Consider the following 19220-nt stretch of genomic DNA (forward strand, 5'->3'; position numbering starts at 1 on the left):
TTCCCAAAGTTCTAGGACCCTTAAGAATTATGCTAAATCTCCTCTGCCTGTGCCCTATAAATGGAAAAGCAAAGCCTGTATGATGGCACATCTGTTACAGCAGGGTTTACTGAGTATTTTAAACCTGTTGTTGAGACCTACCGCCCTGAAAAAAAAGATTCCCTTCAAAATATTGTTGTTCATTGACAGCACACCTAGTCACCCAAGAGCTCTGATGGAAATGTACAAGGAGATTAATGTTTTCATGCCTGCTAACACAACATCCATTTTGCAGCCTGTGGATGGAGTAATTTTGACTTTCAGGTGTTATTATTTAAGAAATACATTTTACAAGCTTATAGCTGTAAAAGATACTGATTCCTTTGATCTGTCTTAGCAAAGTAAATGGAAAACCTTCTGGAAAGGATTCACCATTCCAGATGCCATTAAATACATAATTCATGGAAGGGGGTCAAAATATCAAAATGAACAGCAGTTTGGAACAAGTTGATTCTGACTCTCATGGATGACTTTGATGGGTTGAAGACTTCAGTGGAAGAAGTAACTGCAGATGTGGTGGACATATCAAGAGGACTATTACTAGAATTAGAACTGGAGCCTGAAGATGTGACTGAATTGCTGCAATGTCATGATAAAACTTTAACAGATGAGGTGTTGCTTCTTATGGATGAGCATACAAAGTGGTTTCTTGAGAGGTTCCTGAAGATGCTGCGAACATCGTTGAAATGACAAGTATTTAGAATATTCCATAAACTTTGCTTTAAAGCACCAAGAGGGTTGGAGAGCATTGACCCCAACTTTGAAAGAAGTTCAACTGTGGGTTAAAGGCTATCAGACAGCATTGACTGCTACAGAGAAATCTTCCATGAAAGGAAGAGTCAATCTATGCAGCAACCTTCATTGTTGTCTTCTTTTAAGAAATTGCCATAACCACCCCAGCCTTCACCAACCACCATCCTGATTAGTCAGCAGCCATCAACATCAAGACAAGACCCTCTGTCTGAAAAAAGATTATGATGTCCTGAACGTTCATATGGTCACTAGCATTTTTTAGCAATAAAGTATTTTAAAATTAAGGTTTATTGATTTCTACAGACATAATGCTATTTCACACTTAATAGACTACCGTTTATTGTATGCATAACTTTTATATGCACTAGGAAACCAAAAACTTTGTGTGACTTGCTTTATTGTGACATTTGCTTTATTGAAGTGGTCTGGAACCGAACCTGCAATGTCTCCAAGGTGGCCGGTGCTAGTATTCATCTAAGTTATCGTCATATAATGAGATTTGAATGGGCGTTAAACATGGGAAGGCACTGTGCAAATCACTCTTCTTGTTTGTCTAAAATTTGTTTCCATTAAGTCTAAAGTATTGGGAAGTCTAAAATAGACATAATTCCGAAGAAGTTGTTTCTATTTTCAAGTAAAATAGAGTATAATTAGGTATTAAAGCATGGCACAGGGATTCATTGTGGTATGGTATTTACTGATACCTGCCTTTTAAAACTAGGAGTCATTTAATTACTTGAATGGAAATAAATACTCAAAAACAGATTGTTCTTGAGAACTTCCATTTGCTTCTGAATGATTTTTAATCTATACACAGCTTTTTATCGGTCATGTAAAAGTAAACTGAAGTATAGTCTAGTTTTTCAAATTTGTAAAGCCGTTTATTTTTTATTAATTTATTCAGCAAATACTTACTGTCGGTGTACCATGTATTAAGTGCTATTCCAGCACTGGCAAAACCTCAGTAAGCAAACCACACCATGGGCTACACTGGGAAGGTAACAGGCAGAAGGGAGTCAAATAACTGCACAACCCATCAGGCAGTTTTAAGTGTCGTGAAGAAACTCAGGGTGAGGGGTCTAGAGAGTGATAATGGAGTGGCTGTTCTTCACAAGGCATTCAAGAGAGGCCTCCAGGACTTGAGCAGTGGTCTGACGGAAACCAGTGAGCCCTGTAGCACTGGGGGAGTAGGAGGCAAGAGCCAGTCTGGAAAGTAGTTTTTTTCATCTAGTCTTAGAAGGTTTATCAGATTGATTTGTACAGAAAACTCTAGTAAATTAAATAGAACAGCAAAAGAAAAACCCTCCACAGCTTGGCTCCTGCCTCGTTTTTGGTTTACAAGTGGTTTCTCTTTGACATGATTGAAATTGCCTACTTTCCCAAGTTTTCCTTACAAGAGCTTTCCTTAGAATAACCTGCATCTTAGACTGTAGACTAGTGTTTCTGACTCTAAAGTGAATATGTCCAGTAAATGCCACAGCTTCTGGTATAAGAAAAAATGCATTGTTACCCAACAAGAGCTGTGCTTTCCTTGCATTTGCTCCCTGAGAGAAAGGCAGGATAACAAATGAACTAACTTTTTTTTTTTTTTTTTGAGGCAGAGTCTCATTCTGTCACCAGGCTGGAGTGCAGTGGCACGATCTCAGCTCACTGCAACCTCCGCCTCCCCGGTTCAAGCAACTCTCCTGTCTCAGCTTCCCGAGTAGCTGGGGCTACAGGTCCACACCACCACGCCCAGCTAATTTTTGTATTTTTAGTAGAGAAGAGGTTTCACCATGTTGGCCAGGATGGTGTCGATCTCTTGACCTCATGATCTGCCTGCCTCGGCCTCCCAAAGTGCTGGGATTACAGACGTGAGCCACCGTGCCCAGCCAAATGAACTAACTTTATATGTTTGTGTACAATGATTTCTATTATTATTTACCACCCTGTTAAGTCCCTTTAGAAATGGTTTCAAACATATAATTAAAATACAAATTTTAAAATTGCTTCAATGTAACTGAGAAAAAAAACTCAATGTTATGTTCCTCATCTGCAGAAGGAGTGGCACTCTTTACCTCTTTGGGGGTTGGGTAATCAGTCAGTGAGGGGTCTCAGAAACCTTGTTCTGTTGATTTATCAACCCAAGTATGATTTATGGCTTCTGGGGGTGAGGGAAAGGGGCTTCCTATGTTTACATAAAGAATGCCTGAAAGGGGCCAGACACAGTGACTCACACCAGTAATTCCAGCACTTTGGGAGGCCAGGGCGGGTCGATCACCTGAGTTCAGGAGTTTGAGACCAGCCTGACCAACATGGTGAAACCCTGTCTCTACTAAAAATGCAAAAATTAGCCAGGCGTGGTGGTTCACACCTGTAATTCCAGCTACTCGGGAGGCTGAGGCAGGAGAATCCTCAACCTGGGAGGTGGAGGTTGCAGTGAGCTGAGCTCACACCATTGCACTCCAGCCTGGGCAACAAGAGTGAAATTCTGTTTGGGCGTGGTAGGGCGGGGCAGAGGTGGAGTAGGGAGGAGGAATGTCTGAAAGGGAGACCTTTTTCTTCAGCATTTTATCTGAATGCTTCTCTAAGTGTAAATAAAATATTTTCTTTTTTTTTTTTTCTAAGACAGGGTTTCACCATGTTGGCCAGGCTGGTCTTGAACTCCTGACCTCAGGTGATCCACCTGCCTCGGCCTCCCAAAGTGCTGAGATTACAGGCATGAGCCACCACGCCCAGCCAAATAAAATACTTTCTAAGTATTTATCAGCTTCTTATTGACCTGTTACTAACAAGGAGATAATAATGAGGCCTTTAAATATTTGCCTCTGTACTCCCAACAGAATATTTTCAGTATGCTGGGTAAATAGAAAAAGCTCAGATGTTAGCAATGAGTATTCTCTGCCCAACTGTCATTATGTAGACAGATTTTCTACTTGGGAAGATAGCTTTTACTTTCATGCAGTCTTAAATGTTTTATCAGATTTATTTCTAAAGAAAAAGATTTTATTGGTCTTATTATAGAGAAAATGCCAATAAGCTGAATAGGTCTTCAAAAGGAAAGTGTTTTATTAACCTAGTTAATGATCTGTCTTGATAATAACACAGTGCAATGGGCCCTTTAAAAGCTTTTTCCTGCTGTGATTGTATCATATACTGAATTCAGAATACGCCACATCAAAATGAATAATGACATTCTAAGTGGTCCTCTGTGTTCCGGTTTGCTTTCTTATTCTGTAGCCCCTCCTGTTTGGGCCTTCCCATTATTTGATCACTTGTAGTTGATTTTTGTTTATGTGTTTAGGTGATGATCTTTGAACTGGCTTACCACGTGCAGTCATTTCTCAGCGAGCATAATAAGCCGCCTCCCAAGTCTTTTCATGAAGAAATGCTGGAAAGGCAGGCTCAGGAGGAGCAGCAGAGGCTGTTGGAGGCTAAGCGAAAAGAAGAGCAGGAGGTGAGATGCCCTTGTCTGTGTCCATGTGCGTAGCCAGCCTGGAGGATTGCAAATACTGTAGGTTTTATCTGTCTCTGCCTACAAACATTAAGTTTGCCCAGCTTTTGATTCAAGCAAGGTAGATACATGTGAGAGAAGGCCCCAGGAGTAACTAAAAAATATGAGTGATTTCCTCCTGACACGTATCAGTACTGCCCCTTAGAGCCCTCAGTCAAGGTCTTAAAAACATGAAAGAGAAAAGAAGCTGTTTAAAAAAAACCACCTGTGGTCTTTTGGAGCTTGTGAGGGTGTACAGGAATTCAATGTGTTTCAGAGGTTATTTTCTTCTTCCGTATGCGAGACAAATATCTCACACCGAAATGAGTAATAAAAGCCAGAGAATAAACTTTTTTATTCAAACATTTAGATGCATATATTACCTTTGACTTAAAGGATTTTATTTTTTTATTTTTATTTATTTATTTATTTATTTTTTGAGACGGAGTCTCGCTCTGTCGCCAGGCTGGAGTGCAGTGGCACGATATTGGCTCACTGCAACCTCCGCCTCCCGGGTTCACGCAATTCTCCTGCCTCAGCCTCCCAAGTAGCTGGGACTACAGGCTCGCGCCACCACGCCCAGCTAATTTTTGTATTTTTAGTAGAGACGGGGTTTCACCATGTTGGCCAGGATGGTCTCGATCTTCTGACCTCGTGATCCACCCACCTCGGCCTCCCAAAGTGCTGGGATTACAGGCGTGAGCCACCGCGCCCAGCCTGACTTAAAGGATTTTAAAAATAAGACAGGAATTTATATCCTTATACAAACAGATTAAAGAAAAATTACAGGCCGCCATGTCCTCCGGTGCCAGCGCGAACGCCCTGCAGCACCTTGTGGAGCAACTCAAGCTGGAGGCCGCAGTGGAGAGGATAAAGGTCTCTCAGGCAGCTGCAGAGCTTCAGCAGTACTGTATGCAGAACACCTTGATGCCCTGCTGGTGGGTGTTCCAGCTGGAAGTAACTCCTTCCCTGAGCCCAGATCCTGTGCTTTACTCTGAAGACTCTAGGAGAGAAGTTCGCTGAGGAGTGCCTTCAAGCACAAAGTGATGAATGACTGCCTTCAGGTCTCAAGAAAACACTTTTCCCTAGCCAAGTGACTTTAAGAGATATTTCAGCCCTTTCCTGGGGCCTGGTCCTATAGCCAAAATCACAGAAATTCATGAGTTTCTACTCAAGTAAGGAAACTGGGTGAAAGAATAGAGTTTTAAATAGTGATAGCCTGGTTTTCTGTGGAAATACTTTTATACATAAGACAAAAACCTTACCACCAAATACACCAAAACGCACCTCTTTCATAAGTGAGTCGCTAATGTTTCTGTACCTGGAATATCATATATGTTTTATTTACTGGATGTTTACATTTTAGGAAGGAAAATATTTTTGTTTATTTAAAAAATTGAATACTTGTAATTTGTTGCTGGTAGATTTTTATACCATAAAAAAATTGTTCTCTTCTCATGAATTTACAATTCCTAAATGAAGACAATAGTATAAATTGCTGGAGGGGGAAGAATAGGTTTTACTAATCTGCTGATGTCTTGATTTTTCTAAATGGGAAGATTGTTTTATTTTTAACACTAAATATGGCAGCAGTTTCTTAGCAGACTTGTTTGGAAAAGTTAATGTTGTGAGGTGCATTAGGCTGCCCCATTGTGTATATAAATGAAGCAGATTTGATCTTTGTATTCTCAAGTTCCTCTGCTTTGTAGTTGTGGCTGTACTTAAAGAAATACAGGATTTCATATATTTAAAAATGTTGAAAGTGTGACCCACAGAACATTGTAAACGGTTAAAAACTAACATGAAAATATTACAACCTAAAAGAATTCTTAATGTCACAAGTGTTTTACTTTGATGATGTGCCTTTAATTTGGGACACTTTTGTTTTTAGAAGAATACATTATTTGTGTTTGTAACAGTCTTTGAAGAGCTTGGAAATAAAATTTCTGCTTAATTAATCATTTTTCTATGACAGCAAAAAAAAAAAAGAAAATATACAAATGGTTACCATTTGTATTTAAATCAAAGATAATATATGCATCAAAATGATTACCATTTGTATTTTATAAACTCCTGTTTATATCCTATGCAAACAGATTGAAGATTTATTAAAGTACAGATTTGTTTAAATGCAAATAGTTATCTTTTGTATTTAAATCAAAAGTAATATATGCATCTAAATGGTTATCATTTTTTGGATGTTTCTGCATGTGTGAGATATGCCACCCTTGAACCTTGTTAGGACATTAGCACATTACTCATCTGAGGTGAAAGCAAAAGAAAGAAAAAGAAGTCATTTACTTGTTTTTAAAAAAACTTAAATACTGGCATTATCCAAAAAATGTTAACAGGTTTATCTATAATTATTATAAAGTTGAACTGCTGAAACTCGTTCACTGAAACATTTTGACTTGCGTTAACGCTTTACATCCCCTTATTTACATTAAAAATTCACACATGAATGAAAATAGAGAAATAACCAATGCATAATTTCTGTCCCCTCTTTTTCTTCTCACAATTATACATGTAGGTACGTTTTGACCCCATGGGAAAAAAAAATATGTAACATTCAGAACTATCAGGAATAAGAAGAGTTTTTTTTGTTTTGTTTGAGAATGAAGTTTCTCATCATGGTGGATTCTCTTTTTTTTTTTTTTTGAGACATAGTTTCGCTCTTGTTGCGCAGGCTGGAGTGCAATGGTACAACCTCAGCTCACTGCAATCTCTGTCTCCTAGGTTCAAGCGATTCTCCTGCCTCAGCCTCCCGAATAGCTGGGATTACAGGCATGCGCCACCATACCCGACTAATTTTTGGATTTTTTTAGTAGAGATGTGGTTTACCATGTTGGCCAGGCTGGTCTCAGACTCCTGACCTTGTTAGACTTCTCGCCGAGTTCAATGAGGAAACAGAGACCGGAGTGAGGAAATTAAAAGCCAATTTATTCAGCTCCCGGGCGAGGTTCTGTGGTCCGGGAAGGGGCCAGAGAAGTCGCGCTTCTCTTCTTGTGGTGCGGGGTTTTATAGGGAATAGAGGTAGCTGATTACGGGGGAAACAAAGACGAGGTAGTTCTATTGGTTATTAAAAGACTGGAGACGGGCTAGGTGAACAAAGCGGGGGCATTTCCATTGGGTATAAAGGGAGTGAGCACCGACGAGGGGCTGGTGGAGAACGTACGGGGGGCTACTATAGGGCAGGTTCTTGGCGGGCTTTTTCAAAATTTCTGGCGGGTGCAGGGCTGAGACTGGAATGCGGAAATGGGAAAGGGGGAGTCCGCGTGGAGAGGGCAAATGCTGAGCAATGCGCTCAGAATGATGACGTAGTTTTTAGGCGCAGAGGGGGAGGGGTGTGTCCACTCGGCTCCCAAGGAGGCACCGGCGTTACAACCTCATGATCCACCCACCTCAGACTCCCAAAGTGCTGGAATTACAGGCTTGAGCCACCACATCCAGCCCATAGTGGATTCTTAAGCACGCTCTCCACGTATTTGTCATACTAGCTGGACATATTTCAGCACAATTGTTACATGTTTGGCATGGGTAGATAGCCCACAGGTTGGTATTTTCAAAAAGGCTAACCAGTTAGGCCTCGCTTGTCTCCTGCAAACACCAATAACTGCGCTCTGGAAGCACAGATCTGTTTTAAAATCCTGAGCAATTTCTCACACCAGATGCTGAAAGGGGAGTTTGCGAATCAGTTCAGTGGACTTGTGATAACATCTAACTTCACGGAGCGCCATAGTACCAGGCCTGCAACGATGCGATTTCTTCACTCCTCCAGTAGAAGGCGCAGTCTTGCAAGTGGCTTTTTGTAGCCAGTGGCTTCCTGGGTGCTTTGTCACCCATGGATTTGTGGGCAGTCTCCTTTGTATTATACAAGCCATGATCTAGAGACCTCCTTCCTTACCCCCTTCTCCTGCTGGAGCTAGAGATGGTGCAGCGACGGCTGTGAATGCATTTCTAAAGTGCATCTTAACTGCTTACCTGTACTAGGTTCTATTTGTCAATGATCTGTTCAACTGATCTGTTTTTTCTTGAATCTCTACCACACTCTTTGAATTATTATATCTTGATAATGTTTTAATATCTGACAAGTCAAGCCTACCCTTCCCCATCCCTTCATCTTTTGTTGTTTTTGTTTCTCAGCCATTCTCACCCATTTATTCTTACAGAAGATCTATAGAATTGCTTTCCCAGAGTCAGAACAAAAACCAACCTCCTGGGATTTTTATTGATTTTTTAAAAAACTTATAGATTTATTTAGGAAGAATTGATATCTTGATAGTAGTTAGACTTCCCATCCAGGACTGTTTCTTTTTCCATCCAGGACTGTTTGTTTTTGTTTTCTGTTTCTTGTTTTATTGTTGTTGTTGTTGTTGTTGTTGTTGTTGTTGTTGTTTTTGAGACGGAGTTTCGCTCTTGTTACCCAGGCTGGAGTGCAATGGCGCAATCTCGGCTCACCGCAACCTCCGCTTCCTGATTCAGGCAATTCTCCTGCCTCAGCCTCCTGAGTAGCTGGGATTACAGGCACGCACCACCATGCCCAGCTAATGTTTTGTATTTTTAGTAGAGACGGGGTTTCACCTTGTTGACCAGGATGGTCTCGATCTCATGACCTCATGATCCACCTGCCTCAGCCTCCCAAAGTGCTGGGATTACAGACGTGAGCCACCGCGCCCAGCTTCTTGTTTTATTTTTTGAGACAGTGTCTTGCTCTGTCACCCAGGCTGGAGTGCAGTGGTGCAATCTCGGCTCACTGCAGCTCAAGGGATCCTCTTGCCTCAGCCACCTGAGTATAGGCATACACCACTGCACCTGGTTACTTTAAATTTTTTTTTTTTTTTTTGTAGAGACAAGATCTCCCTGTGTTGCCCAGGTTGGTTTTGAACTCCTGGGCTCAACTAGTCCTCCAGCTTCAGCCTTTCTAAGAGTTAGGATTACAGGCATCAGCCACCATGCCCAGCACCATTTGTATATCTGTTTTTATCTTTTGGTGAGCCTGTCTAATTTTCTTCCTACAGATACTACTGTTTCTTAAAGTTACTTTTAGTATTTTGTTTTTTCCTTCTTTTCTTAGGTTCTTGTGCCTGTCTTTTCTGACTTTATTTTGTTTTTACTTCATTTCGTTTATCCTATGCTTACATTAACACTGTCTCTTTGTAGATGCTATTCATTTTGTTGCTTATATTCTATTTAAGTTGGGTAGCTTAGTTATTGTTGGGAATTTGTAGTTCTTTTTTTATTATTTTTATTTTTATTTGATTTTATTTTTGAGACGGAGTCTTGTTCTGTCACCCAGACTGGAGTGCAGTGGCACAATGTTGGGTCACTACAACTACAACCTCCATCTTTTGGGTTCAAGCGATTCTTCTGCCTCAGTCTCCCGAGTAGCAGGGATTACAGGTGCCCACCACCATGCCCAGCTAATTTTTGTATTTTTAGTAAGGACAATGTTTTGCCATGTTGGCCAGGCTGATCTCAAATTCCTAACCTCAGGTGATCTGCCCGCCTTGGCCTCCCAAAGTGTTGGGATTACAGGCATGAGCCACTGTACCTGATCAGGGGTTTGTAGTTTTTTTTTGATACTAGCTCATTAGCAATAGATCCAAAGAGTTTGTAGTTTCTTATTATTGTCCTGTTGTTAGGAAGGCTTATTTTTATTAAAAGATAGTGACTCTTTAGCCAACAATCTTGTTTTGACATACTGCTATAGCTACCTATAAGTTTGGGTTATGTTTTTACATGTATTATTGTTGTTATGGTTTTTGGTGAATCTCTTAATAGTTTTGATATTTATAATCTGAAATTTTAGAGGAATAACACAAAATAGAGATCAAAATACCACTTTTAACATTGGGAAAGGTGATTGGAAAATGCAGGTGATTGAAGAATGGCAGGTAGGTGTGGTGCTTGGGCCATTGCCACTGCAGGTCCGGGCATTGAGGGTTGCTCAGCCCACCGGGACCCCCCCATGGCAAAGAGCAGGCACAAGTGCTTGTTCTCTGCAGATAGGCAGATATCAAACAGGAGGGGCTAAGACAAATGTGGGAAGAGTGAGAAGCCAGCAGTGTTGCTGTAGTGGAAATTCCCTGCACATGGAACCATGAAGAATGGGGAGTAAATGCCTCTCCCCACACTCAAAATCTGTTTTAATGGGAATGCCTAGTGCATAAGACCTCTGACAAAACTGATAGAATTGCAGTTTGTACTGAGATTCTGTATTTTCAGATCTCTTCAAAAAAGAGGGTTTGAATTATTGAAATTAAAAAGATTTTTCTATAGTTCCGTAATTTGTATGTTGTATGGGTTTCAGAGATTGGCATTTGATGATCGTTTGATTTATTTCAGCAACGTGAAATCCTACATGAGATTCAGAGAAGGAAAGAAGAGATAAAAGAAGAGAAAAAAAGGAAAGAAATGGCTAAGCAGGTACTCTATCAACTCTACCATAATAAAATAATTTACATTTTGCAAAACATAAAGTGTGTTTATTTCCATTGGTGACATCTGTGTTACTATCAGTAATAAAACTTAAAATGAAGCACTAAAAATAAATATTCGTTGTGTATTTTAGACTCCTCAGATAGGTGGCAAAATGTATGTTGTCTGTAGATGATTTAGACTTAAGTAATTACTGTAATTTATCAAATGAGGGAGGGAAGAAATTGCAGCTTTAATAATTAACCTGGACTAGAATTATTTTTTTTGAAACAGAGTCTTGTTCTGTTGCCCAGGCTGGAGTTCAGTGGCATGATCTCAGCTCAGTGCACCTCCACCTCCCAGGTTCAAGCAGTTCTTGTGCCTCATCCTCCTGAGTACCTGGGATTACTGGCATGTGCCACTATGCCTGGCTAATTTTTGTATTTTTTACTAGAGATGGGGTTTTGCCATGTTGGCCAGGCTGGTCTCCAACTCCTGGCCTCAAGTGATCTACCCACCTCACCATCCCAAAGTGTCGGGATTACAGGTGTCAGCCACCGCACCCGGTCTAGAATTCTTAATACCTGGAAAATAAAACAATTTGTTGATACTGAAAAGGGAATGAAAACCATATGGATCTACCTGAAATTTCATTCAGTGATGAAAAAGAGTAATTCAATAGAGCAGATTTAAAAGGCGGTGGTGAAAAAGGATGGAGTGCTTTTTCCTTTATTTTTCCTGAATCTAGCTCAAGCAAAAAGCCAGTCAGACATGTTTGGAGAAATTCAGAGAACATTGTACTCATTCTCTTTTACATAATTAGAGCATTAAACTTAAGGTACACGATGTGTGGTAGCAGGCAGAGGCGCTGAAGTGCAAACAAGCTTCTCCTGGTTCAAGCTTTGGCTTTTCTACTGCCTTGCTCTGTGACCTTGGCAAGGTGACATTCTCTATGACTCACTTTACTTGTCCCTTAAAATGGGACTGATGATGCCTTTCTGTCTTGTGTAATTACTTCCACAGACGAATGTACTGACCTATGGAAAACTAAGCTGTGTAGAAATGTAAGATGAGATCCCTCTTTCCACCAGCGCTCCTGTCTTGCGTCTGACCTGCCTTCCTGTCAGCCACTCTCTTCTCTCTCTTTGAATTCCCCTTCTTCTCTTCATCTCCTCTTACTCTTCCCTAACTTTTTACACTATTGCAAGATTCTAAGCACTTTTATTTATGAAATTTATATTTTCTTGAAACCATAACCTGGACTTCAGTTCTTGAGCCAGTACATATTTAGGCATTAACCTTTTTTTTTTATTTTATTTTTATAATTGACAAATAATAGTTGTATATATTCATGGGGTACATAGTGACATTTTGATACATATAATGTATAGTGATCAGATCAGGGTAATTTGCATATCCATCATTACATACATTTATCATTTATTTGTGTTGGGAAGATTCAGTATTCTCCTAGCTATTTTAAACTATTAAAAGTTAAGTTCAGTTTTATTTCACTTGTAAGCATTCAGCTTAAAATTTGCATTCTATACTGAATTAATAATTATGTACCATGATTGTCTTCCATTTATGACTTACATCTAAAGTTGGTTTTACTTTTCTGTTCTAGGAACGTTTGGAAATTGCTAGTTTGTCAAACCAAGATCATACCTCTAAGAAAGACCCAGGAGGACACAGAACAGCTGCCATTCTACATGGAGGCTCTCCTGACTTTGTTGGAAATGGTAAACATAGGGCAAACTCCTCAGGAAGGTCTAGGTAAGTCCCTGGGATTTCTGATCTGGGAGAATGAAAGATGTAGAAGGATTTCACTACATTAAAGATGTAGTGAAATTTGATGGAAATGTCAGGTGATAGTCTTAATAACTTTTTTCAAACCTTGTATATCTTAATATATTAGCAATATATTAACTATCTTAATATAATTAGCAATGCAAAACAAAATTTCATTAACACTTTCCAAGTATCTTTAATGAATCTAGTTTTGTTGCTCATTCCCCGCCCCCACCCCCTACCCCCTGCCTTTGTTTTCTGAAATGTAGTCTTGCCCTGTCACCAGGCTGGAGTGCAGTGGTGCAGTCTCAGCTCAGTGCTCCCTCCGCCGTCTGGGTTCGAGTGATTCTCCTGCCTCAGCCTCTCTAGTAGCTGGGACGACAGGCATGTGCCATCACACCCAGCTAATTTTTGTATTTTTAGTAGAGACGAGATTTCACTACGTTGGCAAGGCTGGTCTCAAACTCCTGACCCTGTGATCCACCCGCTTCAGCCTCTCAAAGTGCTGGGATTACAGGGGTGAGCCACACCACACCTGGCCTCGTTCCCCTTTATTACAGCCTATAACACATCACAAACTTGCCTTGGTATGATTTGATTTGATATTTAATAACTTAAATTCAGTAAGTGATTTAAAAAATTTTCTTGTATTTGAATCATCATCATCCAGTGTTTAAGTCTCTGACACCTTAGGTCCCACCACATATGTAGGGAGTGCCTGAAAATGAGCACATGTGGGACATCTGTTACATGAGAGCAGGAACTCCAGTTGGCTGCCAGGGGTCCCCTCCCTACTACTGAGGTGGGCTCCTGGGCTGTTCCCTATCACCCCTGGTCACTTGAAAAATACTACTTGTTCTTCCATATCCTTTTTCACTGAAGAATTGTGACTTCACTATCTATTTGCTGTGGCCCTTTGTAGACCAGAGGGAATTTTAGTGCAGGAACCATTTATGAGTAGGGTGGGTTATTAAATAGTGTGGGGACTTCAGCCTTCAATATATGTTTAAATTATCTCTTGTGAGACTCTAAGCAGAACTGAAAACCACCACTTTGCTTCTGTGAAAAGAAACATTTTAGTCACCACACTAAAGATTTATACAAACTTCTGTATAGTTTATTAGAAGGAACCATTTTAGTTCTTTCCCAAATGATCTACTATTAAAAGAAAAAGTTCAGAAATCATTTTGATACTAATGTTTACCTACTATTAGGGTGAACTAAATTTTTTAAAAATGCTGTTTAGAATTTTTTTTTTTAATTCTAACTCCTTACCAATTTAAATTATTTTTGAATCTGGGCTTCTAATAAGGAACAGAGTTTGAAGCCATCAGATGATTTCACTAGGAAATATCTAACACATTTTTATTGTATTAAAACCATTGAGTTAAATCAATGATATAAATAAGTCTTTTCAGATATATGGAAAACGATTGTTTTAAGTTTTAACATTTCTATTTTTGTGGCTAACTATAAACAGTGAATCCAAGGTTAGGCTTGTTTTTGAGATCAAAAATAGCATACTGTGCACGGTGGCTCATGTGTGTGATCCCAACAGTTTGGGAGGCCAAGGCTGGAGGATCACTTGAGCCCAAGAGCCCAGCCTGAGTAACAAAGCTCCTTCCCATCTCAGAGCCTCTGCTGATCCCTCTGCCTGGGCCACTCTCCCTCTGGCACTTCGCATGGTGGGCTCCTCCTTCTCATTCAGTTCTCCCCTCAAATGTGACCTTCTCTGGTATCCCTTCCTGAGCCCTCCCTACCTACTTTCCTGCTTTGTCACTTGCTATCCAATTCTCCATTTTATTTTTCTTCATAACACTTAGCGCTAGCTGAAATTGTTATGTATTTGTTTGCTTTGGAATGTGAAGTCTGTGAGAGCAAAGCCCTCATCTGTGCTTTCTTCAAAGCCTGAAACAGTGCCTGGAAGACACATGGTGGGCTCCTGGTAAACATCTGCTGTGGGGAGGGCAAGAGGGAGGGAAGACGACAGAGGGAAAGTGGGACACTGCGTTTCTGGTGTTTGTAGGGTCTATAGCGTCTTTAACTAGGGGAATTTTACTTTTCTTGATATGTGGGATACATAAAAAACCAGTGAGGTTTTATTTAACAGAAGATTTTTACTGCTGTAAAGAAGAGAAAGAGAGAAAAGAAAACTACTCACTATTCTAGTAGAAAGAACATAAAGGCCTGATACTCAAAGGCTTTTCACCGATCAATCTTTGCTTTTGTTGAAGAACTTTATTTTCTATCCTTCAAGTATTCTTTTCCCCCCTTGAAGGATTCACTTTTGAGAATATAGTGGTAAAAATAAAAAAACATAAAATTATCCATTTTATTGTTTACAGTTCAGTATGAGGCTCTATTTGTGAAGATATACATATTTGTGAAGATAGACATAGTCCTGCCAATCCCTGCCTTCCTTCCGAGATGTTGCTCCTGATCAGTGGGCAGTTTGAACTTTGTAGAAGAAGCAAAACAAAAACCCTCTAAAAGAGCCCATGGTAGAAAATTACTTTCACATGTTCAGACTTGCTGTCTTTGCAGATTACCATAGCATAGCCCAGAATCTAGAATATATTACCTATTTATTTCTGCCATCAACAAGATTAAGCTATCTAGTTTGTTTTCGCTATTCTAAAGCCAGGTATGGTAACTGCTGGCTCCTCATCCTTACAGAGAAGAGATCATTAAGGGTACAAGACATGGGATTCTCTCCGCAAAAAAAAAACTGGGGAACCGTTAAAGTATAAAGGTGTAGCGGAGAGGGGATCCTTGATACATCTCTTCAGACATGGTTCTCTGTGATTCAGTGTTTCTCTAGTTGGTTCCATGGAGACATAGACTAGTTTACCTCAAATTAAACAATATCAGGAATTCTTACTAACGTTGTCTCTACAAAGTGGCTCTGAATTTCAAAGTAAGGGACCTGGAGCTAGCATTTTCTGTGGCATCTTGGTGGATTAGGCAGTAAGGTGAGACTATCTGCCCCTGTGTCTCAGTTGAGATCCTCTTTCTCCATCCTGTCCCAGCCATCTATACATTGATCGTATTGGTGGAGCATTCTTTTGGATGGTAGCCCAATTCTTACCTCCCCACTTGAAAAATTGCCATCTCTCTTCTTGCCACTTGGCTTTTTTTAAAAAAAGATTATCCTTTTTTCTTTTTTCAGATGTCAAGCTCCTGGCTGCCTAATTTAGTCTTCCAAAATTGTATTATGTTTAATTCTCTGTTTTTTTTTTAAAAGACCTAGATTAATATTATTTGGCAATTTTATTTGAAACACCCTTCATCCATATAGGTTGATATAGGTTGGGTATCGCCACAATTACTTGGCAATACTGATAACATGGGTGATATTTCTAATATTATAATAATATTGCAAACCTCATGAACATCTATAATCTACAATAGATCATTGATGATGAGACCAGAGTCATAGCTTCTGAACACCATTTGTTTGCATTGGGGTAGCTGTTTCTGCCAGAGTACAGAAGCAGTTTTACTTATGAATGGATTCAAATCCATAAGGTTGTTCTAAGCCCAGTTCTTGATGAGTCCCAAGTAGAAAGTATGAGCATCCAATATATATGCGTCTCTTTGGTAAAAACAATAGACATTGATGACATTGCATTTGTTTCTTTATTCCTTCTTTTCTAACTCTGTGATTTACTTTTTATCCTTCAGAATTGTTTCTGCTACAACCTGTGCCATGCAGCATGTACCACATTTGTTGTTTTCTTTCTTTCACTTTTAAGATTATCTCTACTATTCCTTCAATCCTAGTTATTCCTTATCTTAGAGCCGTTCAACAGTCATTGTATTTGTACTTATCAGTCATAATAGGATGATTCACATTCTAAAACACCTTAAAACCAAGCATTTATACATTGTAAACACCTTAAAACCAAGCATTCACACCTTAAAACCAAGCATTTACACATTTACACTTTGTAAACTAAAGATCGGAAAGATGGAAAGATGGCCTAGACTAAAATGACCATTCGCACCATCTGCTGAAGAGTCCAGAGCTGATGTAGAGTTGTTTCTGCATAATTGATGTAACTAAGTCTAGCGTATAATTTTGAACCTTTGCTTTTATCCTTTTCTTTATAAATCTTAATGTGTCTCTAGTTGCACACATAACTTTAGAAGTAGAGATTTGAACAGAACTACAATGTATTTGTTATTCTCTGGTGTTTAGAATATGTGGACATATGTGTAGTGTAAGACACCTGGATCATAATATGTAATCTTGTCACTAGTGTGTGAGGGGATTGAGGAAAGAGAGGCTGTGTAAGATTGGAAGCAGATAGCCCAGAAAATAACAGAGTATTACATGTGTCCAGGAGAAAGCTGGAGATGAACTAAACAGGGCAGGGGAAATGGCGAGGAAAAGGTGGTACTTGAAGATCAATTAGATGCAGATCTAGAAGCCAAGGAGACTCACAGGTTTCTCACCTGTGAGATCAAATGGGTGCCTTTGCCTCTAATGAAAATTAAAGAGACAAGGTGGAAAAATCAGGTTTAGAGCGAGTGTGAGGGAGGTGGCAGTTTTACTGACATTGCAATGGTGTGAGGGGGTGAGTACAGAAGTGGGGACAGGAAGTGCAGAAGTGTGAATATTTGGTGCAGAAGTGTAAATATGAGGAACAGGACGGGGTGGGTGGTGCAGGGTTGAGGGAGCGGAATGTGTGGATCTGAGAGATTTATAGGCTGGGGGAGGGAGCCCATACAGAGGGGCTGATTGAACATACAGGGAAAAGGGACTAATAGACTAAGATCCCAGAGGAGACCTCTGTAAGGGATGGGACTGAGGACAGGGGTCGCCATCCTTCCTCAAAGTCACCCACAAAGAAAGAATAGTGCCAATGCCAAGTAACTTTATAGGTAGGACAATATAAATTGTGGACTGGGTCGGGCGCGGTGGCTCCTGCCTGTAATCCCAGCACTTTGGGAGGCCAAGGCAGGAAGATCACCTGAGGTCAGGAGTTCGAGACCAGCCTGGCCAACATAGTGAAACCCTGTCTCTATTTAAAAAAAAAAAAAAAAGAAATTGTGGACTGTATTTCTCATTGCCTCGTGTTCTCAGTGAAAGTAAAAGTCAAAATCATGCTGAGAATGAGAGGGTGATCTCTCTAGAGATCTGTCCATACACTTCATCAAAGTGTTTTTGATAAGTGTTCAACCCTGACCATCAAAAGCTCTCTCCCTTACCTCTTCCCCACCACCCTCTTCCCCAGTTTATGTTTTTGCATTATAATCTAGTTTTTTAGCTATTGCTTCCTCCAAGAAAAAAAGCAGAAAAAAAGAGAAGAGAGGTTGGGTTTTAAGTGTTTCGGAGAAGTCATGGAAGGGAATGATAGGAGTATCTACCAAAGACAAGCAAGAGAATGAATGTGCACTCAGTGGCTGGAGGCCCAGTTGGAAACCAGGAATTAGTGGTGTGTCCAACCCTCTGTTTTGCAGCTTTCCCCAGATGTGTATGTGCATGGGAATGAAGCAATATGGGACACATGTGGAATTGATCTAAATCACTGCTTACTGGTAGAACTTTTTATAGTAATGGAAATGAGCTGTATCTGTGCTGTCCAATACAGTAGCCAGTAGCCATGTATGGCAATTAAGTGGCTACTGCACTTGAACTGAATTTTCAGTTTTATTTTAATAGCCACAGCATTGGGCAGCACAGACCTAGAGTTAGGGATTTATGGATTTCACGTGGAGTAGATGACAATGGGAAGTGGGGAAATTGAGTGGCGTTCCCATTAGTACCTTCTACTTGATTCCCAGTAGAAACAGATGTTAGACTGTGAGTGGGCTAATAAACAGTAATAAACAGGAGAAAATGGAGTGGAAAGAATTTCCTATGTTAATCTTAAAGAAAAAAATTATTGTTCAAATTTATTTTTAAGGCGAGAACGTCAGTATTCTGTATGTAATAGTGAAGATTCTCCTGGCTCTTGTGAAATTCTATATTTCTATATGGGGAGTCCTGATCAGCTCATGGTGCACAAAGGGAAATGTATTGGTGAGTAAACTAGCAAAATCTATTTAAATTATTGTAATGGCAAAAGTTAATCACAAAGGAATGGGATAGATTAGACACTGTGTCATTCAGACCAGTGCAGTCCAAGGAAGACCATCAAGCTGGTAGTTAGTCATTCTGGCTCCCATCCTTAATGACTCCAGTGAGAAGTCACTCAGGTTTCCTCTAATGTAAGATAAAAATAAAATCCTGTGTTTTTGGCTGGGCGCAGTGGCTCACGCCTATAATCTCAATACTTTGGGGACCGAAGTGGGAGGATTGCTTGAGCCCAGGAGTTCAAAGCTGCAGTGAGCCATGAGCATGCCATTGCACACCAGTGTGAGTGACAGAATGAGACCCTGTCTCAAAATAAAATTTAAAAACCTGTGCTCTTGAAAATATTAACATAAAGATAATTTTAAATTTGTCATTATAATTGTCCAAGCTTTTTGAAACAAAAAATGATTAAAATATCGATCAGTAGAATTTTACATCATATACATCTAATGCTGATAAAATATATGTAACAAAATGAATTCTAATGCCTATGATCTTTTTTTTTAATTTTTATTCTTCTCTTTTTTTTTTTTTTGTTATTTCTATTTGTTGATCTTTTTTTTTTTTTTTTGAGACAGGGTCTTGCTCTGTCACCTAAGCTAGAGTGGCACGATCATAGCTCACTATAATCTCAAACTCCTGGACTCATGCAATACTCCCGCTGCC

The 19220-nt window shown here is 39.8% G+C and overlaps 1 protein-coding gene and 1 pseudogene across 2 annotated transcripts in view; both read left to right on the forward strand.

The window, feature by feature from the left end:
• Positions 1-19220, forward strand: part of EIF2AK4 (eukaryotic translation initiation factor 2 alpha kinase 4) — a 105647-nt gene that overhangs the window by 10896 nt on the left and 75531 nt on the right. For both annotated transcript variants that reach the window (XM_021668801.2, XM_064374840.1), the window contains exons 4-7: positions 4076-4228; positions 10610-10690; positions 12309-12457; positions 18385-18500. In XM_021668801.2, coding sequence (XP_021524476.1) covers positions 4076-4228; positions 10610-10690; positions 12309-12457; positions 18385-18500 — 499 coding nt within the window. The remainder of the gene's footprint in view (positions 1-4075; positions 4229-10609; positions 10691-12308; positions 12458-18384; positions 18501-19220) is intronic.
• On the forward strand, positions 6406-6532 carry LOC135274500 (small nucleolar RNA U13; annotated as a pseudogene).

Source organism: Aotus nancymaae, unplaced genomic scaffold (genome assembly GCF_030222135.1).
Source record: "Aotus nancymaae isolate 86718 unplaced genomic scaffold, 86718_ANA_hifiasm-v0.15.2.pri h1tg000011l, whole genome shotgun sequence".
In the NCBI taxonomy this organism is placed as follows: Eukaryota; Metazoa; Chordata; class Mammalia; order Primates; family Aotidae; genus Aotus; species Aotus nancymaae.